Source organism: Gopherus evgoodei, chromosome 3 (genome assembly GCF_007399415.2).
Source record: "Gopherus evgoodei ecotype Sinaloan lineage chromosome 3, rGopEvg1_v1.p, whole genome shotgun sequence".
Lineage (NCBI taxonomy): Eukaryota > Metazoa > Chordata > Testudines > Testudinidae > Gopherus > Gopherus evgoodei.
In genome coordinates, this window is record NC_044324.1 from 223,350,645 (window position 1) to 223,376,359 (window position 25,715).

Genomic DNA, 25,715 nt, shown 5'->3' on the forward strand with positions numbered 1-25,715 from the left:
GGCTCACACATGTGGATGTTCACGAGGGACTCAGTTGGCTGCACGAACAGACAGACATGGCTGTCATGACAGTGATAATTTCACATGGTGCCTGCGTATTAAGTTGAGTTTGAGTGTGTCTGCATGTCTCTGGGTGTAGCAAACCGGCGGAGCAGGACGTGCTTGCCGGAATACAGATCGATCCTTTGTTAATGAATTTGGTGGTGCTGGGATGAATGCATGGCAATCAAGTATGTATGGGTTGTTATTGAAAGGCACCCAGGCTGAAATTTAGCATCCAGAGTGTGTTTGCAGAAAGCATTTGGTTTTTCATTGGTTGTCTCATTGGTCCTTTGGTTCTCTCATCATCGCTCTGATCACACAGATGACAATTGGGTGGGCGGAGGGTGGCAGTGAATATGGAATGATGGCAGCCAGTGCCAACATTAAATAACATGACAGCTGTTCTCAGCAAAGCTACTGGGAGGAATGATCTGGCTGGAAATCTATCCCAGCATAAGGGGACTGGCTGGGGTCTGGAGAGGAAGAATGGTTTGGTAATTAAGGCACTAGCCTGGGATGCAGGAGATCTGGGGTTAATTCCCAGCCATGCTGCAGACTTCCAGATGATCTAGCTCATTTGGGGTTACAAAACCATCATCCTTTGAAAGGAGTCTGAACATAGACTAGAATTCAGCAGGGGTGGTGAGTGTGTGATGGAAGAGCTGCCTTTACGGTAATTTTGCCCTGTGGTATCTATTGGCTAAAATGGGCTGTGGGTCAGGAGACCTTAGCAATACCTTGGAGAAGGCCCCCTTCCTTCCCCCTTGATCTTGTGGTTGGGTTCCCAAGTCAGGAACCAAGGCTCAGCAGAGGAGATTAGGTTAATGAACCACTTGATTGTCTTGGTCCTGACGCTGATTTTTAAATAATTGGAAAGGTAGCTTGCAAGGAATATTCTCATCACAGTTCAGTTTATTATGCGTCATTGTTTAATTATGAGAAAGCTGTGGCCCAGAAAAGAAACCAGCTAGAAATGTTCAAAGAGAGAGAGGAGTCTTTTACAACCACACGAGTGTGGCAGGAGCTGGTTCAGCCTGGAGATTGATCTATGAATGCTTTATGCTCTGAGACCATAAAAACAAATACAATTTCAACCGGTGCTGCTGTGGTGGCATATATTAAAGGTTATGTCACAATGTAAATCAGTGAAGGAACGCGTTGTTCCAACACCGAGGGAGAACGTGGGTTTTAGAATATCCTTAATATGACCTGTTCTTGCTTCCATCCTGAGCACTGAGCTTCTGACACATTTAGGAGGCTGCATGGTAGAGGATGTCAGTGCCAGTGCTAACAAACATCATAAAAATTAAATGGTTGTAATTCCCTTTGTGCTCCCAGACATTGATAACACTCTGTGGCATCAGCCAAGATCCGGTACCCCATTGCGGTAGGCGCTATATCCAATGACAGATGGTCCTTGCCCAACAGAGCTACATCCTAAACAGACAAAGGGGGTGTTGGGAGGGATTACAGGGCAGAGAGAGTGAGTGATTTGCTTCGGCTGGCTCAGGAAGCTTATGGCAGAGTTAAGAACTGACTGTAGATCTGAATCCCAGTTCACTGCCTTACCCACCAGCCTATCCCCCTTGGGTGCTTTAAGCCTACCACAAATTTCACTTACCAGCCATTTCATTTGTCTCTGCTTGATGAGACATGTAGTATCGCCCGTATGATGGGTGGGATTTTCAATAGCTGAGAAGCACAAGCCTGGATCTTGGAGTTCATGCTGCTCAGTCACTGGTGCTTTGGAAAGGGGCGTCTTTCAAACAGTGGTGTCTTGTTCTCATTTGAGTGGAAAACAGGTCCCAAACGCCTGCCCTCTCAGCTCGTTCTGGGGCCCTCATCACCGTAACAGCTGAGCCTCCTGTGGTCCAGTAGAAGTTGTCACCCGCCTGGTCAGCCAGAGGTAGGGCAGTGCTGTTACTGTACACGTGGGGAGCTGAGGCACGGGGAGAGACGTGACTTGCTCATGGTCATACCCAGAGTTTATGGCGGAGCAGGGTTGGGTGCGAGTGCTGGAATCCAAGGATTTAGGGCTAGATTCTCAAAAGAAATCAGGGACCCAAATCCCAGAATCAGCCCCCACTGGGGCTCCCAAAGCCCAGCTCAGCTGCCACCCAATCTGTAGGTGCCTGAATGTTTGCAGTAAAAGTTTCCTGGGGGCCATTTCTGCAGTCCTGTACCAGTCTAGCTAAAATAAACTGCTCAGTCCCCTCCTCCCAGTCTGCTGCTAGTTAATAACCCCCCACTGATGAGGCTCAAAGATCAGTCTGCCAGTGGCTGAACTTTCTACCCACAACTGGTACTACCCCTTCAATGCCACCACAAACAAATGGACTGGGGCTAGGCACACTTGTCCCTCCAATCAATCACTTTGTGCTGGACTTCCACTCCACCCCCACCCACCCCCGAATCAGGACTGCTCCCCTCCCCAGCTCAGCAGCCACTCCCACCTCCCAGTAAATCCCTTGCGACCCGGCACTCCCCGCCAGCGCCTGCCACCCAGAGCTGTGATCAGGGAATTCCTGACATGGGCTGCCCAGGCGCAGCCCCAACCATATTGCCTGTGCCACCCCATAGGACACTAATCAAGCACAGACTCACCCGGCGGTGCCTCCTGCTGGTCATCTCCAGGAATTAGCTCTCCAACCCTTGGAGTGCCCTCTGCAGGCCGGTGTCCTGCTACCGCTTGGCCTCCATATCACTCCCAGACCCGGTGCCCTGTTATCTGGCATGTGTAATCCCCCACAGCTCTGGGTCTCCCCCTCCCAAGGGAACCCCCACCCACTAGCCCCACTTCTCCTCAGACGTGGCAACTGCCCAGGCTCCATCTAGCCCCCGTCCATTGGGACAGACTACAGTATCAGCCACTCATCACAGGCAAAGGGGTTCGGACCTGCTGCCTCTGGCTACCCATGGGCTGCCCCTACAACCCAGTATCTAATAGGCCTTACCAGGCCTGCAGCCTGGGGCTTTCCTAGGCTGGAGCTCCCCAGCCTTTCCCCAGCCCTGCTCCACTCCAGGTACCTGGTTACCCTCACTGCAGCCAGGCCCTTCTCTCCCTGAACACAGAGAGAGACTGCTGAGCTCCTGGCTCCCAGCCTCTTATATAGGGCTAGCTGAGACCTGATTGGGGCGTGGCCCAGCTGTGGCTGCTTCCCCAATCAGCCTGGATGCTGCTTTCCCTGCCACAGCCCTCTCCCAGGGCTGTTTTAAGCCCTTCAGGGCAGGAACGGGGTAAGCACCTCACTACAGACACCCTTGGAGTCTGCAGGCACTGGTGAGGAGTTCCAGCTGTAAACCAGGCCCTGGAAGTAGGCACCTAACCTAGGTTGACCTTCCTTATGAAAAACCAGTGGGAGAGAGATGTCCCTCCATGATAGCCTGCAGCCCCATGGCCGGGGCACTCTGCTCAGATGTGGGATTCAAATCCCTATTTGATCTGGCTTGGAGCAGGAACTGGAGTCCCCCGCTCTCCTGGGTGAGTGCCCTGACCCATGGGCTATTGGGTATGGTAGGGCCACCCTCTGCCCAATCCACCCCCTCCTTTGGCATGAGGCCCATCTGGTCGGCTTGCTTTGGACAGCATCTGCTGGACTGGGCCCCACAGGCAGGGCAATGATACTGTGAGATGCCTGCCGGGACTTGGGCATCCCCACTGGTGGGAATTTGGGTGCCAGCTAAACAAGGGGTTTGAGGCTCTCAGTGGCACCCAACTGGTGAACTTGGGCACCTAAGGTGGCAGCTAAACGTATTAGCCCCTTTGTGGATCCAGCCCTACATGGCTGGCCTGAGGTCACTCAGCAGGCCTGGAGCAGAGCAGGGATCTGAGCTGGCCTCTGAAGTTCCAGGCTGATGCCTCAGCCATCAGCCCAACCTTCCACGACTGGCACTTTTAGTGCACATGAGAATTAAGCCCTTGTGTCCCTAGCTGTTCAGAGGCAGTCAGTCTCCTCCCGCTGGAATCACACCGGAACCTTTAAGATTTCTCCAGTTCGAGAAGGCCGTGTGTAAAATGTCGCTTGTCGCTCATCTCAGAGCAGTCTGGAAACTGGGAAGATTGTAACACTGCTGGCAGGTGAGAATAGGGATGATGTGGCAGGAGGGGGAAGGTGCAGAAAAAGGTCGATAGCGCTTTTCTCCAGTGTACATAAAATATTCCATTAGTTTTATTACCGAGAATACATTAGCATCATGTGTATCAGTAGGTGCATTTTAGTGCTGGACGTACCTCTGAGAGATGAGAGGAGGCTGAATCTAGCGAAAGGGCTATTTTGATTAGAAACAGCCCTTATCTTTGGGAACAATGCAATAATATTAGTTAATGGACTAATCTTTCACCTTTGACTGCACAGATTTCAGTTGCCTAAAACACAAATGAATTGAGTGGTGGAATTAGATGACTCAGGAGACTGGTAATAGACTATGGGAAATTTAATCTCTAGATCACTGACCAAGGCTGGTAGTGGCTAAAAGTAATTACCATCTGATGGCTGCTCAGAGACCTGAGGCTAAGGCACTGATTCAGGAAAACGCATGGTTTCCTTGACATCCTAGCAGGTTTGGCTCCCGAGCTGATTGGTCAGTAAAGCTGTGCATCTTCGCTATTCCTGCTGTGGCCCAGTAAATGATCCAGGTCATGGAGATAAAAGCTCAGTCATCTCTGACTATTTCTAAGGGCTCTCGTCTGCATTTCAGTTGTAGGGCTTTCAGTCAGCCACAGCTCACGCAGGACCTCAGTCAGCTGCTAGCTCAGAGCTGTGGCTGAGATTTGCAAGACACAGGAGGCTAAAGCCTGGCTTCTAAATCCATATTTAAGCACCTGATTAAGTAGACTGGGTTTTGGAAGCATCGAGCCCCCTGCAGCTTTTACTGAGCTCAATGGGAACCTCTGAGGGACCCACTTTGGCAGTGGGAATTTTATTCATTATATATGAACGTAATGCCTGGTTGCCCCCGTCATGGCCCAGCACTCCATACAGACACAGAATAAAAAGACTGTCCTTGCCCCCAAAAGCTTACAATCTAATAGTGCCCAAGTCTTTTACAATCTAAACCATGCAGCTGTGCATGTACAGTTAGACATTTCACAACTTGGCCAAAGACCCACCATGAAAACCTTTGTGAATGGTGGAAGCAGCCAGTCCAGCTGGGAGTGAGCAGTATCTGGCCGACATCCTTTGTAATTTAAGACTGCTAGAATCAACTCCTGCTTGAGAAGTTCTTTGTCAACGGTTTGAAAGGGGTGTCTGAATTGTCCCCAGTGATCAGTCCACATGGCTGTATCCAAACGAAAACAAAAGACGCCAAACCAACCAAACAATCCAGCACAAAGCAGTCGTCGCAAGATGTGCGGAGACACGTGCTGCATATCTAAGAATCATGGCCTGGTCTTTGATACAGAGCTCTAGTTGCTGTTAGAATGGAAGAAAAATACCCCCGCCGACTGCAGACTGCGGAAAGGTCAGCGTTAAGGCCTTTCTGCTGAAGACATCCATTAATTGGATCACTCTTTACATTACACAGCAGGTGTGAGGAGCTTTCTTTTTGCAAAATGGAGCCTTCACTGTATAAGGTGAGACAGTTTTGTTACATGAGCTACATCCAAAGACATACGCCCGGAGAAGAACAGAGTCTGATTTCTTCATCACAGAAGAACTAAGATCATTTATCCTCCATATTCTGTTGAGGTTGTCACAGTTCAGGCAACTGCACCCGTATCCCCCTCTCTGCTCCAGCCAAGACGTGCACTCTAGGCTCCCAGTTCCTCAGCTGCATCCCAGACCTGCCTCTCTCCCTGTTCTGGTGTGCGTGTGGGGTTTCCCTGCCTTCCCGGTGTCATTCCCCAGCAGAACTCAGACTGTCTGAGCAGGCCACTTTGCTTCTCTCCTTAGAGCTGGTATGCGGTGGAATTGCCACAGGTTTGAGTTACCGCCCAGCTCTTTCGAAGCAAGCACTCGTATTCGTCAGGCAAAAGCAGGTGATTTAGGTGCTTAACTCCCATTGGAGACAGCGGCCTCCAGATCTAAAAGCAGGAGCTATTGGTGGGCATGTTACAACCCATAGCTCAGTGGTTAGAGCATTGGCCTGCTAAGCCCAAGGTTGTGAGTTCAACCCTTGAGGGGGGCCACTTAGGGATCTGGCCAAAATGAGTACTTGGTCCTGCTAGTGAAGGCAGGGGCAGGGCTGCCTGGCGGGGGCAAGTGGAGCAATTTGCCCCGGGCCACACATGGACCCTGCAAGCCCTGGTCCCTTTCAGTTGCTCTGGGTCTTTGGCGGCATTTCAGCAGCAGGGGGCCCTTCAGTGCTGCCGAAGATGTGGAGAGACTTAAGGCCCCCACCCCCGAAATGCTGCTGAAGACCCGGACCGCCGCTGGGTGAGTACAAGTGCTGCAGCTCCCCCACTTTGCCCCAGGCCCCCTGAATCCTCTGGGCAGGTGGCAGGACTCGATGACCTTTCAGGGTCCCTTCCAGCTCTGTGAGATCGGTATAGCTCCATATATTATTTTATACCCATTCACCACCGGTGCGCTACATGAGCTGGATTCATGTTATTTTGTGTCCTTGAGTATTGTTCTTATTCAGTTAAAATCATTGGAGTGACTAAAACAGCAGGATTGTTGTAGCTCGTCCTGGCCTTTTGGCTACTGGCTGCACTATGCAAAGAGTTTGAGTCTGCTGGGCCTTGGAAGTTAAAAGTCTTTTAGGTCAAGCCACAGAAGTCTGTGTTTTTAAACCCAGAGATCCCAGGTTCCATTCTTGCAGCTGAACTGACAAAGGCCATTATTACCCTGAACAATCAGAGAAAAAATGCTGCCAAAATGTGTAGCGAGATACTGAATTTGCCACTCACACTTGCCATTCCAGCTGACTTGGTTCTGGAGACTTCACAAGAAAATGACTTGAGACAGGGCTGGAATCCCATTTGAAGGGTCCCCATTGGCACCAGGTGATCCAGGTGGAAGAAGAAGTTTTTAAAAAGTGGCCATGTATGGAAAAAATGGATTGTCTCCATTTTGACTGAAAAGGGGAGGCTCGTGACCTTTTGGTGTTCTGTTCAGGGCATCCAGCCAGAGAGTGAGAAATTCAGCAGCAGGACTCTCCTGGCCAGGCTGTGACCGAACACAGATGCTAACACACAACAGCCCTGTACAGAGACAAAGCAGGCTGTTCCCTGAGCCAGAGAGCCGCAGCTCAGCCCTCCTTACATGAGGCTGCCTGTCTGCAGATGGACTATTGAAGACCCAGATAAGGGGCATCCCTACAGAGCCCCTTAGCCTGTCAGCAGGACCAGGAAACCTCTTAAAGCGTAAAGTCACAGCATATCATTTAACACAGCTTTCAATACACCACATTACGTGTGATGGGGATGGTAATGTTTTTATGGCAATGAGAATGAACACTGCCCAGGCTGAGACTGATTTATGATGATGATTATTAGCACTGCAGTAGCCCCTAAGAGCCCTAGTCATGGGAGGACTCCTCTGCTGCACGGGCACAGAACAAAAAGACAGATTCAGCCACGCTTACCCCTGAACAGGGCCGGCTCCAGGCCCCAGCACGCCAAGCGTGTGCTTGGGGCGGCATGCCGCAGGGGGTGCTCTGCTGGTTGCCGGGAGGGCAGCAGGCAGCTCTGGTGGACCTCCCGCAGGCGTCCCTGCGGAGGGTCCGCTGGTCCCCCGGCTCCGGTGGAGCATCCGCAGGCATGCCTGTGGGAGGTCCACCGGAGCCGCTGGACCGGCAAGCGGCAGAGCACCCCCCCACAGCGTGCCACCATGCTTGGGACGGCAAAATGGCTAGAGCCAGCCCTGCCCCTGAACTGGGAAATACTAATTTGCAATTGCGAGTTCTTCGAACCATGAAAGAAAGCAAGGCACAGTACATGCTGACTGAAGCCCATTCCCCTAGCGAGGTTATTTGTTTGCTGCTAGCAGCTAGACCACAGCGAAAAGTTTCTGAGTCTCTGCTACTACCTCGGAGCTGATTGATCTGATCCTTTCACTCAGGTAATAGAACTCTGTGTGTTCGAGCCAGAGACAGGAGATTTACACTGAACACCCAGAGGAAAATGCTGCTGAAGATTGTCGGAAGGCGTTTCAGGGTATGGCTACACTCGAAACTTCAAAGCGCTGCCGCGGCAGCGCTGTGAAGTGTGAGTGTGGTCCCAGCGCTGCAGGTACTCCACCTCCTCATGGGGATTAGCTCCCAGCGCTGCAGGTACTCCACCTCCTCATGGGGATTAGCTCCCAGCGCTGCAGGTACTCCACCTCCTCATGGGGATTAGCTCCCAGCGCTGCAGGTACTCCACCTCCTCATGGGGATTAGCTCCCAGCGCTGGGAGCCACGCTCCGAGCGCTGCGGCACTGTTTACACTGGCGCTTTACAGCGCTGTATCTTGCAGCGCTGGGGGGTGTTTTTCACATCCCTGAGTGAGAAAGTTGCAGCGCTGTGAAGTGTGAGTGTGGTCCCAGCGCTGCAGGTACTCCACCTCCTCATGGGGATTAGCTCCCAGCGCTGCAGGTACTCCACCTCCTCATGGGGATTAGCTCCCAGCGCTGCAGGTACTCCACCTCCTCATGGGGATTAGCTCCCAGCGCTGCAGGTACTCCACCTCCTCATGGGGATTAGCTCCCAGCGCTGCAGGTACTCCACCTCCTCATGGGGATTAGCTCCCAGCGCTGGGAGCCGCGCTCCGAGCGCTGCGGCACTGTTTACACTGGCGCTTTACAGCGCTGTATCTTGCAGCGCTGGGGGGTGTTTTTCACATCCCTGAGTGAGAAAGTTGCAGCGCTGTGAAGTGTGAGTGTGGTCCCAGCGCTGCAGGTACTCCACCTCCTCCTGGGGATTAGCTCCCAGCGCTGCAGGTACTCCACCTCCTCATGGGGATTAGCTCCCAGCGCTGCAGGTACTCCACCTCCTCATGGGGATTAGCTCCCAGCGCTGCAGGTACTCCACCTCCTCATGGGGATTAGCTCCCAGCGCTGCAGGTACTCTACCTCCTCATGGGGATTAGCTCCCAGCGCTGCAGGTACTCCACCTCCTCATGGGGATTAGCTCCCAGCGCTGCAGGTACTCCACCTCCTCATGGGGATTAGCTCCCAGCGCTGCAGGTACTCCACCTCCTCATGGGGATTAGCTTGCAGCGCTGGGAGCCGTGCTCCGAGCGCTGCGGCACTGTTTACACTGGCGCTTTACAGCGCTGTATCTTGCAGCGCTCGGGGGTGTTTTTTTCACACCCGAGTGAGAAAGTTGCAGCGCTGTAAAGCGCCAGTGTAGCCATGGCCTCAGTTTCCACTTAGAGTGACATATGCTGAAATAGTCCTGTTTTGTAATGCATGAAGTGTGCTACTCCTTCGGATTGCAAACTCTTAGTTTGTGTGTGCAAGAAACTGCCCGTTCATTTTTGTTACTGGATTGATTTAGTGGCAGAGGGTGGGAAATGTATTTCGAGAAAAGCAAGTTGAAGATTTCTGGTTTATGATACATGGTGCAGTATAATTCCATTGATTACTAATTCCAGCAAAAGGAAACAAACCCATGACGTCATGTCTTGTGTCTTCATTTCATCTCCTCTTTTCTGCTTCATAAAATCAGAGCCATTAGAGATGAGAAAGACCGATCAGTTCATCTTGTCAGTTTGTCTGCCGCTGCAGCGCTGTGTAGAATAATAAAGACATAGTAGAGACAGACAGGATCTTCTCTCTCACTTCAAGGATTATCAATATTAAACAATTCTGTGACCATTTCTGCCCTTCACTGTGGGATGGAGCTGAAGTCCGCTGAAGTCAGTGGAAGGAACCCACTGATGTCCAGGGGCTGGGATCAGGCTGAAAGTCGCCTGGTGTGTTTGGGATGGAATGAGTGATGTGAGTCAGTATTTCCATGGAGCCAATTTTCCTCTCTTCCCATCTTTTTTGTGCCTTCTTAAGCCACAAGTGTGGAAGCCTCTCTTTCCAGGTGCTCAGCTCAGGTGGGGAGGGGAAAGGGGCAAGGACCCCTGCAGTGGAAATATTATGGGGGCTGTACCCCCACATAAACTCAGGCCCACGTGGATGGCCAGGGAAGCGCCAGTAGGATGTAGAGGGGCTTGAGCAGCTCCCACAATGTCCCACATTGGGCTGGGGAGCAGGTAGGAACCCCCCAGGACTCCCCCTTCCCAGCCATTGGCACTGCACCCCCAACAATTCCCCCCCCATCCCTTTGACCCCCCCCTCCAATTCACAGCACGCATCCGCCCTGGGCTTGACTGGCCTCTTGTCTAGAGGTGCCCCGCTCCCCAGGAGCTGCAAATGCCCAAAGTGTCTCATGCTGACACTTGAGCTTGGAGGCAGCCAAAGTGATCTGGAAAATGACAGAGTGAATGCTCAGGGCAGGGGCTGTCTCTTGCTGGGTATTTGCAGAGTGTCTGGCACAGTGAGGCCCTGATCTCATCGGGGCCTCTCGGGGTTACTGAAATTTAACGTTAGGTCATAGTCGTATTCCAGTGCTGCCCTTTGGGGCAGTGGCTGTCATCTTCTGTGTTTGTACAGCACCTAGCGTAGTGGTCCCTTGCTCCCTGGTTGGAACTCCTAGGCACTCCCTCACATGCCTCATGTCACTTCTGAAGGGTGACAGTCCTGCAGCGCCCACTTGTCAGGGGTTACAGCGACACTCCAGCTTAGCTATCTGACATGGCAATGCCGAGGACTCCCTGAAAGGACCCTTCCCGCAGGTAATGAGATCGGTGACATCCCTACTAGAATAGGGCCATGGAGATTTTTTCTGGCAAACAGTAAATTTGCCCAAAAAATGCAGTTTGGGTGGAACTGTAACAATGTGTGAATCGATGAGTTCAGCCAAGGGGGGAAAAAGGGTAAAGTGCTTTGTTTTGGCCATTTTGAAATGAAGCATTTCAAATTGTAATTTCAGAACAGTGATTTGTTTAGAAATTTAACTGACTTTTTTTTTTTTAAGGCAAATTAAGAAAAGTGGAAGGCGGGGAGGGAAACGGAGAATAACCAAAAAACAAAAAATGTATTTCAAGTCAAATGAAATGTTTCATCTCTTTGTTTCAGCAAGAAAACCTGCGAAAAGTCAGTTTCAGTTCAGCCAAACCACATTGTTTTGGATTTTTCAGTTTGGCCGTGTAGACGTCCGCTGTTGGGGTTTACCCCTCTCTGGGGCGGCTGGGAGCCAGGCCGCCTCACTACCTGGGGCAACAACGACAGCTAAGGGCTCCGACCCTCCGACAGGGGCTCAGCAACCAGTTCAGTCTATTAGGCCCAGGCCCTCGGTCAGGGCGGGGCTACAAACAACAGTTCAGGGGCTCAGACCCTCAGGCAGGAGCTGAGCAAACAGTTCAGTAAGGTAAGCCCAGGCTCCTGGGCCTGAGCGTTGGGGCAAGGGGGAGACTGCCACCCGTGAGTGGGATGGCAGGGGGGACGTAGGCCCGCCCACTCTTCTGCGTCCCATCCTGGGGCCCTAACAGCGGCAGGCAACCTGCTGCTGTGTCAGTGGGGATCCTGGCCGCAACACACTGACATTGGCTCTGGGTATGCTGCAGCCAGACTAGGGTCGGCTGCCCCCGGGCTACTTCCCGACTCCCCCTCGGGGCCTACCTGGATCCTGGGGTCATCCTCCACAGGGTCCAGGTGCATGGGTTCGTCACAGCCGGGGCTGGGTGGTAGGTCCGGCAACTCGTCCGGACAGTTGGCCCAGGGTAGCTCCAGCGGCTCCTCCGGCTAGTGGGCACGGGGGAGCTCCGGCGGCTCCTCTGGGCGGCGGGCGCGGGGGAGCTCCGGCGGCTCCTCCAGCTAGCGGGCACGGGGGAGCTCCGGCGGCTCCTCCGGGGAGCAGGCGTGGGGGAGCTCTGGTAGCTCTTCTAGGGAGCGGGCGCAGGGGAGCTCCGGCGGCTCCTCTGGGCGGCGGGCGCGGGGGAGCTCCGGCGGCTCCTCTGGGCGGCGGGCGCGGGGGAGCTCCGGCGGCTCCTCCAGCTAGCGGGCACGGGGGAGCTCCGGCGGCTCCTCTGGGGAGCAGGCGTGGGGGAGCTCTGGTAGCTCTTCTAGGGAGCGGGCGCAGGGGAGCTCCGACAGCTCCTCTGGGTGGCGGGCGCGGAAGAGCTCCGACAGCTCCTCTGGGCAGCGGGCGCGGGGGAGCTCCGGCGGCTCCTCTGGGCGGCGGGCGCGGGGGAGCTCCGACAGCTCCTCTGGGCAGCGGGCGCGGGGGAGCTCCGGTGGCTCCTCTGGGCCGTGGGCGCGGGGGAGCTCCGGCGGCTCCTCTAGGGAGCGGGCGCGGGGGAGCTCCGGCGGCTCCTCTGGGCCGTGGGCACGGGGGAGCTCCGGCGGCTCTTCTAGGGAGCGGGCGCGGGGGAGCTCCGGCGGCTCCTCTGGGCGGCGGGCACGGGGGAGCCCCAGCGGCTCCTCCAGCTAGCGGGCATGGGGGAGCTCCGGCAGCTCCTCCGGGGAGCAGGCGTGGGGGAGCTCTGGTAGCTCTTCTAGGGAGCGGGCGCGGGGGAGCTCCGACAGCTCCTCTGGGCGGCGGGCGCGGGGGAGCTCCGGCGGCTCTTCTAGGGAGCGGGCGCGGGGGAGCTCCGACAGCTTCTCTGGGCGGCGGGCGCGGGGGAGCTCCGGCGGCTCCTCTGGGCGGCGGGCGCGGGGGAGCCCCGGCAGCTCCTCCAGCTAGCGGGCGCGGGGGAGCTCCGGCGGCTCCTCTAGGGAGCGGGCGCGGGGGAGCTCCAGCGGCTCCTCCGGCTAGTGGGCACGGGGGAGCTCCGGCGGCTCCTCTGGGCGGCGGGCGCGGGGGAGCTCCGGCGGCTCCTCCAGCTAGCGGGCACGGGGGAGCTCCGGCGGCTCCTCCGGGGAGCAGGCGTGGGGGAGCTCTGGTAGCTCTTCTAGGGAGCGGGCGCAGGGGAGCTCCGACAGCTCCTCTGGGCAGCGGGCGCGGGGGAGCTCCGGCAGCTCCTCTGGGCAGCGGGCGCGGGGGAGCTCCGGCGGCTCCTCTGGGCGGCGGGCGCGGGGGAGCTCCGGCGGCTCCTCTGGGCGGCGGGCGCGGGGGAGCTCCGGCGGCTCCTCCAGCTAGCGGGCACGGGGGAGCTCCGGCGGCTCCTCTGGGGAGCAGGCGTGGGGGAGCTCTGGTAGCTCTTCTAGGGAGCGGGCGCAGGGGAGCTCTGACAGCTCCTCTGGGTGGCGGGCGCGGAAGAGCTCCGACAGCTCCTCTGGGCAGCGGGCGCGGGGGAGCTCCGGCGGCTCCTCTGGGCGGCGGGCGCGGGGGAGCTCCGGCGGCTCCTCTAGGGAGCGGGCGCGGGGGAGCTCCGGCGGCTCCTCTGGGCGGCGGGCGCGGGGGAGCCCCAGCAGCTCCTCCAGCTAGCGGGCGCGGGGGAGCTCCGGCGGCTCCTCTAGGGAGCGGGCGCGGGGGAGCTCCGGCGGCTCTTCTAGGGAGCGGGCGCGGGGGAGCTCCGGCGGCTCCTCTGGGCGGCGGGCACGGGGGAGCCCCAGCGGCTCCTCCAGCTAGCGGGCATGGGGGAGCTCCGGCAGCTCCTCCGGGGAGCAGGCGTGGGGGAGCTCTGGTAGCTCTTCTAGGGAGCGGGCGCGGGGGAGCTCCGGCGGCTCCTCTGGGCGGCGGGCGCGGGGGAGCTCCGACAGCTCCTCTGGGCGGCGGGCGCGGGGGAGCTCCGGCGGCTCTTCTAGGGAGCGGGCGCGGGGGAGCTCCGACAGCTTCTCTGGGCGGCGGGCGCGGGGGAGCTCCGGCGGCTCCTCTAGGGAGCGGGCGCGGGGGAGCTCCGGCGGCTCCTCTGGGCGGCGGGCGCGGGGGAGCCCCGGCAGCTCCTCCAGCTAGCGGGCGCGGGGGAGCTCCGGCGGCTCCTCTAGGGAGCGGGCGCGGGGGAGCTCCGGCGGCTCCTCTGGGCCGTGGGCACGGGGGAGCTCCGGCGGCTCTTCTAGGGAGCGGGCGCGGGGGAGCTCCGGCGGCTCCTCTGGGCGGCGGGCACGGGGGAGCCCCAGCGGCTCCTCCAGCTAGCGGGCACGGGGGAGCTCCGGCAGCTCCTCCGGGGAGCAGGCGTGGGGGAGCTCTGGTAGCTCTTCTAGGGAGCGGGCGCGGGGGAGCTCCGACAGCTCCTCTGGGCGGCGGGCGCGGGGGAGCTCTGGCGGCTCCTCTGGGCGGCGGGCGCGTGGGAGCTCCGGCGGCTCTTCTAGGGAGCGGGCGCGGGGGAGCTCCGGCGGCTCCTCTGGGCGGCGGGCGCGGGGGAGCCCCGGCAGCTCCTCCAGCTAGCGGGCGCGGGGGAGCTCCGGCGGCTCCTCTAGGGAGCGGGCGCGGGGGAGCTCCAGCGGCTCCTCCGGCTAGTGGGCACGGGGGAGCTCCGGCGGCTCCTCTGGGCGGCGGGCGCGGGGGAGCTCCGGCGGCTCCTCCAGCTAGCGGGCACGGGGGAGCTCCGGCGGCTCCTCTGGGGAGCAGGCGTGGGGGAGCTCTGGTAGCTCTTCTAGGGAGCGGGCGCAGGGGAGCTCCGACAGCTCCTCTGGGTGGCGGGCGCGGAAGAGCTCCGACAGCTCCTCTGGGCAGCGGGCGCGGGGGAGCTCCGGCGGCTCCTCTGGGCGGCGGGCGCGGGGGAGCTCCGGCGGCTCCTCTGGGCGGCGGGCGCGGGGGAGCTCCGGCGGCTCCTCTAGGAAGCGGGCGCGGGGGAGCTCGGGCCACTCTAGGCGGCGGCTGCCCTGGGTCGCAGGAGTTTCCCAGTCCCGAGCTCCCTGGGGGACGTCTGATCTCTCCGGCTGCTGGGGCCTGACTGAGTCTGAGGGCCGGCCTTTATAGTTCGGGGTCGGCGCCTGACCCTTTGCGGGGCGGGCTCAGAGCTCTTTAGCTCCGCCCAGTCTGGCCTCGGGCTGGGCTCTTCCTCCTCTGGGGCGTCTGGGAGCCAGGCCGCCTCACTACAGGCCGTCAAACCAAAAGCTCCATTATTCACTCCACTCTAATCCCTTGCTGCAGAGAGTGGCCAAAGAAGCATCTAGTCAGACTCTGTTATCATTGCCTCGACGAGATGAAGGCCTTTTACCACGCGATTATATGCCACCAGTTATTTCACCAGTGATGAGTCCTTACTGGTGCACTTTTAAGACAGAGAAAAAGCTGCTCATGAATCAGCTCATCTAGTGAAGCTTCCTCAAATTGCTGTTTCATGCTTATTAATTCCACTTCCTCCCAACTTGATACTTTGGGCGGGGGAGGAGGTTAAAGCACCCACGAGCTCAAGGCAGAATCCCCGTGGTGCTGAATGGAGCCCCTAGATTCACAGATATTAAGGCTAGAAGGGACAAGTAAATCATCTAGTCTGACCTCCTCCAGAATACAGGCCAGAGAATTTCACCCGGTTCCTCCTGTACTGAGCCCAATAACAATTCATTCTCACCTACTGATTTCTGTTGGATTGAAGAGCAAATGGTGCGTCAAACATCCAGCATATGCCCCATGACAGGGGGAATTGTAAGGTGTTACCCTCTGTGCTGTTGATTTCTTCCTCCAGCATCTCCCTTTTCAGCCATGCACACTCCAGCCTTGTGCTGCTCCTGCGTGCTTCTCCTCATGCCCATCACGCCCCCTACACTGGAGTAGAGGGCAGCAAGCCCACTATGCCCCCTCTATGCCAGCTGAGGAGTCCCCCATGCTTTGGGGCTGGCTTCAGGTCGCACTTGCACGGAGAACTCAGGATGTGGCCCATGGTCTCTGAGCTTCCATTCTCAGGGGTGGTGGTGCCCCATTAACTGCTCGAATAAGGAGTTTCTGCTAATATCCAGGCGAGCATGCTGTGTTCACTGGTGAGATGCTGGTCCTGCCGTCCATCTGGCCCCAAACCTCTGAAAATTCCTTTGCTTGAGCCTCTGACTCTTCCTGAATGCAGGAATCTTCAGAGCTGAAGCCAGAACTGGAGCTTCCCAGCATGCTGATTCCCATTTTGCATGAGGAACTCCTGCAAGGCATCATCTCTTCCCAGGGATCAGTCTTCTCGGCAGCAATTTCACCAGCACACGTTCTGGTGCTTTCTCTGAGAGAATCGATCACTGCAATCCTCACAGGGCCCCAGGCTGTTTCTCTCTTCGAGGGGTGATTTGCAGTCTCTCTTATTTGCAGTTGCTTCCCGTTCTCCACTGCTTGTGTTGGCCCCGGCTTCTACTGGCATAAGCATCTCACTATGCCCTGGTCGCAGAGGTGACCCCAACCCAAAAGAGCCACAGAGAAGAGACTGGCTATTCCTCAGTCAGATGAATTTGTTGGCTCTGGTTGAAGCAATCCCTGCAAGCTCCTGAGTCTAGTCTCAGCGACTGACTCCAGCATTCTCTCCAGTGTCTATGTGGTAACAAGTGCCACAGATTTCTTACCCGTCAATGTACATCCTTGGTTTACCAGATGTGGCTGTACCCTGAACTGGTGCATTCAGCGTTGTGGCTCTGGACATATTCCAAGCAAGGAAAAAGTGCTCCCAGCCGTTCCTCTTAGCTCCGCTGTATGGTCTGCAGAGAAGCCATGAAGAGAAGGCACTATGGGGTCTCCAGGATGTTATAATGCTGATCATGGAGGTCTGAGAGTGCCACCGGGGAACATTTCCTGGCTTTATGTTTGTGATTTACATTGATTGCATGGTAGAAGCTTACAGTCTAATGTAAGGTTTTGCAGCTGTGTTGGGAGCAATAAAGAAGAAAATCATGTCTTGAAACACCTTCTGGTCCTGACATAAACTTCACCATGATACATATTATCTCTGCTCTCCGCATCACATATATTTCCCATGTCCAGCAGCATTATCACTTCCAGAATTTCTGTCAGGGTCTGCTGCCTAAGTCCCCCAAGTGACCATCCCCTCCGCAGAAGAATAGAGCAGAAATGTCTCACTAAAACACTTGCTGTTGGCTTGTCTTTGCAGTTCAGAGAACAGCCTACCGGATCGGGATGATAACTACTATCAGTGTACGAGAACTAAATCCTAGCATTGTAAAACTCAGCTGCAGGACTAGCTGGAAAGTGAAGATTCAGTGAAACATTTCAGGTTTGACGTTTGCTTTTGTCCTGCATTGGAATAAACCCAGGACCTTTTGTGAAAACCATAGAGAGAGAGAGAGAGACCTCCTGTGATGGTGTGTTTACCCCACAAATGCCATGATATCCAGTCTGGGTGCAGCTGGAGGGTGGGCCAGGCCTAATTAAAGCTGCAGGCCAGCAGGTTCCTTCTCTCTGGGAAGCAGCCTGGAAAAAATACTGACAAGGAGAGCTGAGCCAGAAGTCTGACAGGCCCTGAACCCTGAGGCCATGGCATTGATCCAGTCCTAGAAGCCTGTGGCTAGACCGGAGGACTGGCTGAAGCAGCAGAAGTAAGCCTGCACTGAGGTGGCTGCCAGCTGAAGGTTTCGTTTCTATATACAACACATTAAGTCTTTGACAAAGGATTCCTTGGTCCCGGAAGAGGCAGGACTCTATATAGTAGTCAGGCCAGAGAGCCAGGACACTTCTATGCCCAGAATAGGCAAACGGAGAGAAGGGGAAGGGGAAACTGAGGCAAGTGGCTGCAACACATATCAAGCCAGGAGGGAGGTGTTGGGTTAGCAACTTGCCACACATCCCTCCTAGAATAGCCAGTTGGGACAAACAATTCCTTGGGATGTGGGAGACCCAGGATCAAGTCTCTGTAATTCAGAGCAGGGACTTGAGCCTGCTTTTCCCAGATCCCATGTGAGTGTCCTGAACAGCTGGTGATTCAGGAGAAGGTCTCTCTCTCGACCAGAAATTCCATCCTGGGCCTGAGATCCTTTTCCATCTAAAGTCTCACTGGAACGATACATTCCCATGAAAATTCCCAAGCAGCTGCAGTCAGCACAGCGCTAACGAGTATCTAGCTTGGGATCAGACTTCGTGGCCCGCTTCCTAGGCTGTTCTCAGGCTCCCCTTTGTAGTCCTGTTGTGTTAACGGAAATTACAGAGCGATCAGTGGTTGCTCTTCAGTTAAGGTTGTGACTTGGTTTCTGTTAAAAGGAGAATGTTGAATCCTCTCTAAATTTATGTCAGATAGTCAGATTGGCTTGAAAACTGCTATGCTTGTTTCAGGGGCAGAGTAAAGTTTGTGGTCAAGATCTGAGGTCATTTGATCATGGTATTATTTAAATCTTCACCATGCTATCAAACTCTCCGTCAGTGGGTGCAGGGGTACATGCCTCAACCCTACCTGGGGGCCACCCATGGGGCCACCCCAGAGATTGATGGATTCTTAGGATTAAACCAGATCTAGGACTTCATTAAACTCCCTGGCTCTGTACCTCAGTTTCCCCTCCCACCCTTTGTCTACCTAGACTGTGAGCTCTTTGAGGAAGAGGTTGTCTTTCACTGTGGGTTTACCCAGTATCAGCACAATGGAACCTAAATTTGGCTGGGGCCTCTAAAACCTATTGCAATACCAGGGGTGACTCTAGCCATTTCGCCACCCCAAGCATGGCGGCACGCCGCGAGGGGCGATCTGCGGGTTGGTGGTCCCACTGCTTTGGTGTACCTCCCACTGACGTGCCTGCAGAGGGTCTGCCGGTCCCACGGCTTCGGTGGACCTTCCTCAGGCATGCCTGCGGATGCTCCACCAAAGCTGCGGGACCGGCGGACCCTCGGCAGGCACGCCTGCAGAAGGTCTCCCAGAGCCACCTGCCGCCCTCCCAGTGGCTGGCAGAGCACCCCCCACGGCATGCTGCCCCAAGCACACGCTTGGCGTGCTGGGGCCTGAAGCCGCCCCTGTGCAATACAAATGCTACTAATAGAATACCGCTACTTGTGTGTATTGTAAAGGAAGGAAGGCCTTGTACGCAGGGAAGGAAAGCAGGAGTCCTCACCCATGTTTGTTGTTTGTTTTGTTTCAGAGCATCGTACCCCCCAGGGGAATGCTTTTCAGTCAGTTGAAGCATAGGAGTTGTGATAAGATGCGGCTCATGCATGTAGCACAATGCAGTGGAGAAATCAGCAACAGGAATTTATTTGGGTCTGAAATTCAGAAGCTGTTTGTGGCAAGGGCCCCCTGTTGTTATGTGCGTCCAGCAGCTCTCACTAGAGCAGGTCAGAGAAACTTCAATGGAACCATATTCTCTTGAAATTGAAACTTCACAAAATCGGGCCAAGTTTTGCCGGAAGGTGTTTTTGGAAGAAAATTAGGAAAGAGTTCTGATAGTGTCGAAGCGGTTTGATGTTTTTGGAATGTAATGTTCCTATTTTTTGTTTTGAAGTGATTGTTCCTTTTATTACTATTATTATTTTTATTATTATTATTATGTGCTGTATAATAGAACACACAATTTAAAGAAAAGTCACAATCACAATGAAACATTTTGATTAATGATTTTTTTCCCAGACTTTTCCTTCGTGGAGGTTTTGAGGGTTTGCTCTGAACAGAAATGTCAGAATTTGAAATCCCAAAACCCTTCATGAAATGGCACTTCTGCCTCTGCAATCTCTGTCTAGCTGGGGCCTTGCTAACTGCTACCCTGCCACAGTAAAATCCAGGGCCACCCATCTCCAAATACAAGTTTTGATTTAGGGAGGAGAGTGTTTCTTAGATTGCATCTACACTGTAAGCTGGGGTGTGATTCCTCTGCTCGTGTACACGCATTCATTGAGCTAATGTGAGCAGAAATAACAATGTAGACCTGGTAGCTTGGGTGGTGATGGCGGAGATGGAGTTGAGTGCCTGAGCCATGCCAAGCACCTGCCCAAGGCAGGTCTGTGCTCAGCACAGCTCAGCCATGCCTCCGCCACCACTTTCGGCTGCACTACTGTTTACATACACACTAACTGGGTGAGTGCTGGCGTGAGTGTGTGTACACAAGCAGGGGAATCACACCCCTAGCTCGTAGTTTAGACATAGCTTTCAGGGGCTGGTACCCAGAACTAATACCACGGTAACTAGGGAGAAATTGTGGATTATTTCAACGTGATATTAACAGTGTAACGGCAACTGATATTAGATGATTTGTAGTTTCTTCCCATATTGTTAAACGATGGAATGAATCCAGTTGCTGGACCAGTTCTTGCCATCCTGTTGATTTATTTTATTTATCTGCTATCTGTTCTTCGCTTATTCTTTACAGCCACTGTTCATTTTACTTCTTCTCTCTTTTGTGTACCATGCCACCACATGTTTCATTTGTTGCCTGGATGTAATCTCTTCACATCACAGGAGCTTAGTCAACAATACCAAATTGCCCAGATTTTCTTGGCAAGGTGTCTTTTAGGATTAGGCGCTAATACACTGCATTGGTCTCTGGTCTGGAAAGTTAACTGAATCTTTTTCAGGATTGCTGATTTCAAAGCTATTCTCGGTTGGGGAAATGTTTACTTTCTCGGTGCTTTATTTTTCAGAATTAAACTCATCAAAAATAAATTGCCTTTTAAATCAATTGGAAAAAAGTGGTCAGCAGCGTGGGTGTTTTATTTTTGAACTAAAGCCATGGAACACTCAGAATAAATGCTACTCATTCTAGTAGGCTACGCTCGTGTTTTTCTCCTTCAAACGTAATTTCTCTAGTTAGTCAGAAAATAGGCTTTTTTTCCTCCAGAACATTTCAACAAAAACAGGTAAATTATTTTTGTCAAAATTTTCCATGGAAAATCAACTCTTTAGCAAAAAAATCAAGAAGCACATTTTTTAAACCAAAAACCTAAATAATTCAATTTGGAAATGCTGCCTTGGTGCCTTATGGGAGCCATAGTCTGAGTGCTTGGGCGTCCTAGTTGGAGACTGCATCTCTCACAATGCATCATCATGTCTACATCAGCGAGGGCAGACAGTTGCATCATGGGGCATGTAGTCTGGCCAGGGAGCATGTCCCTCAGAGGAGAAAGGAACATGTGGAAACCAAACTACAGCTCCCATGAGGTGCTGTGGCAGGATATCCAAATCAAAATATTTTTGTTTTGGGGGGGTTGTTTTTTAACAAAAACCTATCTTTTTCTGCAAAAACACTCACATTTTGGCAATAATCCTGTTTTTTTAAACAGCTCAGTTATGATGGAAAATTTACAACAAGCCCCAGTGGTTTTCTGTAATGAATCTAGACCTCAGTCTTGGAGAACCCCGCTGGAGTCAGTCTTTTGAATTGGGAATATGGTGATGTTCTTTTATGTAGAGAACGCTATGTGTTTTATCCAGCCTTTATCTTCATAGAACCATAGAAAGGCAGGGCTGGAAGGGACTTTGAGAAGTCATCAAGTCCAATCCCCTGCTCTTCAGCAGGACTGAGTAAACCCAGACTATCCCTGACAGGTGTTTGTCCAACCTGTTCTTTAAAACCTCCAGTGAGGGGGATTCTACAGCCTCCCTAGGAAGCCTTTTCCAGAGCTTTAGTACCCGTACAGCTTGAAATTTGTTCCTAATACCCAACCTAAATCTCCCTTGCTGCAGATTAAGCCTATTACGTCTTGTCCTAATTCAGTGGCCATGGAGAACAATTGATCACTGTCCACTTTAGAAAAGCCCTTCACAATTTTGCAGAGCACTATCAGCTCTGCCCTCAGTCTTCTTTTCTCAAGACTAGACATACCCAGTCATTGGGGTTTTTTTACCTTTCCTCACAGGGCAAGTTTTCTAAACCTTTTGTCATTTTTTGTTGCTCTCCTCTGGACTCTCTCCAGTTTGTCCTCATCTTCCTCAAAGTGCAGCACCCAGAACTGGACACAGTGCTCCAGCTGAGGCCTCACCAGTGCTGAGTAGAGCAGGACAGTTACCTTCTGTGTCTTATATACAATATCCCTGTTAATGCCCCCAAAATGATATTAACTTTTTTTGCCACTGTATCACATTGTTGACTCGTATTCAGTTTGTGATCCACTATGTCCCTCAGATCCTTTTCAGCAGTACTACCACCATGCCAGTTATTCCCCAGTTTGTAGTTGTACATTTGATTTTCCTTCCTAAGTGAAGTACTTGGCACTAGTCTTTATTGAATTTCATCTTGTTTCCCATCCATTGTGACATCCATCTTGCCTGCTTAACAGATGTTTATTAGTATTTACAATCTGCGAGGGACAGTATTTACCAGGCTGCTGTTTCTGGTGCTATCTTCACAATCAAAATGAGATGATCAAGATGGTCCTAGAGTCTGAGTTTATGAATCAAAATAAAAGCCTATCTGCAGGGAACAGAGTATGTGAGACTCAGACATCCCTCTGGAACTGAATAGCCAGCTTCCAAGGACTCCGTTTTTCAAGGCTGCTTTGCAAAAAGGCCACTCTGCAGAGGGACTAGAGCAGTGCTGCTCTCAAGCTTTTTCAGATTTCATAGTGCATCTCAAGTCAGAGAGTCATCTCCCTTCCCAACCCCAATTTCTCACCTTCCTGGCAGTGGCTGGGTGAGAGATTTTCAAAGACTCAAATGAGAATCTGTGTTACAGTAACTCCAACCCCAAGCGTTCAGAACTCAGGAGTTAGGCCCCAGAGAGAGCCTGAGATTGGCCTAAAAGTCACAAGACATTAAAGGTAATCTATTTGGGTTTCATTTTCTTTGCCTTCCGGTTTTTCAGTCTTGACGGTTCACGTTTGAAAGCTTTTTCTCCCCGCAAACGCTGAGGACTAGGAACTGACTTCTTGTGTTTTGTTAATGAAAGCTGAGATTCTCATCGCATCACCTGATCCCAGGAGCTGAGGCTTCCAGAAAAACACCAGCTATGAAAGAAACTCACAATGAAGACACCAGAGTTGACAATGTTGCAGGTGCCTAACTCCTTTTGACTTCCCCTGGGAATTGGGTCCCTAACTGTCCTTTATGTCCTTGAAAATCTCTCCCTAGGGTGTTTGGCTGAAGGGTGACTGGGCAGTGTGGACAGCAGACTCCGTTCCTGCAAAGAGTGTGTGCAGCCTCCACTATCCATGTAGGCTAGTCCAGGGTGCGGGTCAAGAGAGGGCAGATGTTCCTATGGGTGGGGTGCTCTCTCAGGTCTCACAGAGGGAGTAGCCCCTGGGCTCTCCCAGGTGCAGGGCCTGGATTGTCTCTCGCCCCTGTGAATGGCAGCTGGGGAGAAAGTGGCTTTCAGCTTGCTCCTGGCTGCCTTTGTGCCATTCAGAGACAAATACAGAAACAGACTGACGCGGAGGGGACCTGGGCTCAGGTCCTATCTCTGCTGCCGGTTCCCTTGTGACCTTGAGCAAGTCTCTGTGTGCCTCTCTTCCCCCTCTGTACAAAGGGAGTCGTGGTCCAGAGCTACCTTCCAGGGGCCTTGTGAGGATACGTTTGCATGGTGAGATTCTGGTTCCTCTCCCCAGGAACAGGGCTTTGTACGGCCTCTCCTCTCGTGGGGGCGGCTGGGGGCTGTACTCTGTTATACTGCGGAGCCCTTCCAGTTCTGTTGGCATCTGTAAAGCTGATCATGATTAAATTCACCCCCAGAGGAACAGCCAACAAGGAAATTGACGAAGCAGACACGCAGGGGACTACGAGGTACTTAGTTATCTGTACAGCCCAATAGCTAGTGCATTAGAGACTGGCACTCGGGAGACCTGGGCTCTGTTCTTCATGCGGCTGCTGACCCCCAGGGTGACCCTAGGCGAGTCACTCTTCCATTCCCCATCTGTAATTTGGGGGCTATGATACCTGCCTCACCTGCAAAGCACTTGGTGATCGATGGGTGAAAGCAGTTGTGTGAGGTGGTGGACAGAACCCCTATAAGAGACTGGTGGGATCGATGGAGTGGGAATTGGTAGGACAGATCCAAAGGGTGGTTTCAATCTGTGTTGCTAATGTCTGCCTGGCTTCCCAGCAGAAACATGTTGCTAAGTGTTGCTAACAGGTCTGGGAGTGTGTCATTCGGTGTGTGGGTGGGTAAAAACGTGTGCAAAGAAAGCTTGAGAACATCAGGAGGAACTGCAGCTCTTTACAAATAGCCTGGCCCCGTTTACAAACCCAAACACCTCCCCCGCTCCATGGGAAGATCAGATGATGCCACGAGGAAAACTGTGAATTCTTAGCTAGAAACAATAATGGGCCTGATACTAATCTCGCTCCAACTGACTTTATGCCAGTCTCACCCTCTTGATATTGCTTCTAATTGATACAGATAGATAGATTGTTATTTCTATTTCAGCCACGGGGTCCTGCTGGAATCCATTGCCTACCCAATGCCAGGCACTACTTTTACCAAGGCCCTTGAAGAAAATATAAAATCATTGCTGATAAAGTTTGCAGGTGGCACACAAATGGGGAGGATGGGAAAGAGAGATGAGGACAGGTCACTGGTACAGAGCGACTTGGATCACTTGATGCAGTGGGTGAAATCAAAACAACAGGCCTTTTAATGCAGCCACATGCAGCAGCATCGATCTAGGAACAAAGAGTGTAGGTCACACTAACCAGCTGGGGAACTGGGTCCAGGAAAGCCGATACTCTGAAAAGGACTTGGGGGTCATGGTGGATAACCAATGGAACATAAACTCCCAGTGTCATGTGGAGGCTCAGAGATGTAAGATGACCTCTGGATGCATTAACAGTGCAACATCGAGCAGAAGTCAGGAGGTGATAATAGACCTATTCATAACACCAGTACTGGATACTGTGTCAGTTCTAGTGTCCACACTTTTAAAAGGATGTAGAAAAATTGGGAAGGGTTCACAAAAGAGCAACAAGAATTCTCCAAGGTCTGGAAAACCTGCCTTATAGTTGGAGACTAAAGGAGCTCAGTCTTTTTTGCTTCACATAGAGAAGACGAAGGGGTGACTTGATCAGAGTCTATAATTAACATGAGAGGGGAAAGATGTATGATACTAGAGGGCTCTTTTCTCAAGCAGACAAAGGCATAACAAGAGCCAATGACTGGAAATGGACGTCATCGAAATTCAGGCTGGAAATAAGATGCCATTAGTTAACGGTGAAAGCAAGTAACCAGTAAATATTTCACCAAGGATTGTGGTAAATTCTCCATCACTTGGAGTCTTTAAATCAAGGTTTAATTGCTTCCTAAATGGTACTAAAATGAAGTCACTGTGAAGCTTCATGTGCTTAAGTGTTTTGCTGGGTCAGAGCCTCTTGCCAGGCAACTGAACCAACTGGAACACCTTGTACATGGGAATCCAGCTGACCAGAAATCAAGGTAAATCGAAGAGAGCTGTTTGTATTCTTTTACCATCTACTGGGTAGGTGGCTTTGACATACTGGGGTATGATCCAGGCCAATGGGGGTCTGCCCTGTGACCTGGGTTGTCTTGCAATATCCTGCTGTTGTAGCTTCCAACCTAGACTGCTCACAACCAGCTACCAACCTGCAGCGTGCTCCCAGATGTGTTTGTGTAACTGTAGCCTGCAAGTTACACCCTGATTCTCACCAGTCTTGGTGACCCCAACACACTCCCAGTCCCAGACTTACCCCCAGTAATGTATGTCCTGTACGGTCCAGCCCTCTCCCAGGCAGTCCAGAAATGAGTTGGTTATTCCTTTCAGGGAATAATATACACGAGTTTATCATGACAATGAAGTTACCCAGACACTATAACTTTAAACACACTAGATTAGATGACATAATAAAACAAGTTGATTAACTACAAAGAGATACCTTCTAAGTGTGCACAAGTCGTGAGGCATACAAGTCAGAAATGGTTACAAGAAAAATTAAGATAAAAAGCTTGCTAGTATCTACTCTAGGAAACTATCCTAGTTGCAAAACAAACTTTCTCACCACGTGCTCCAACAGATTGCTACCAAACAGC

General features: G+C 53.1%; 1 protein-coding gene across 10 annotated transcripts in view; it reads left to right on the forward strand.

Moving 5' to 3' along the window:
- The window catches only part of SYNDIG1 (synapse differentiation inducing 1), a 123,947-nt gene that overhangs the window by 48,095 nt on the left and 50,137 nt on the right, over positions 1-25,715 (forward strand). For 6 of the 10 annotated variants that reach the window (XM_030558243.1, XM_030558242.1, XM_030558240.1 and 3 more), the window contains one exon: positions 18,894-19,214. The exons of 2 other annotated variants lie outside the window; for them this stretch is intronic. In XM_030558243.1, the coding sequence (XP_030414103.1) occupies positions 18,894-19,121 (228 nt within the window). In that variant the 3' untranslated portion in view covers positions 19,122-19,214. Of the gene's footprint in view, positions 1-18,893; positions 19,215-25,715 lie in introns of those variants that run through there. 2 more of the 10 variants (XM_030558246.1, XM_030558247.1) reach the window with 2 other exon arrangements.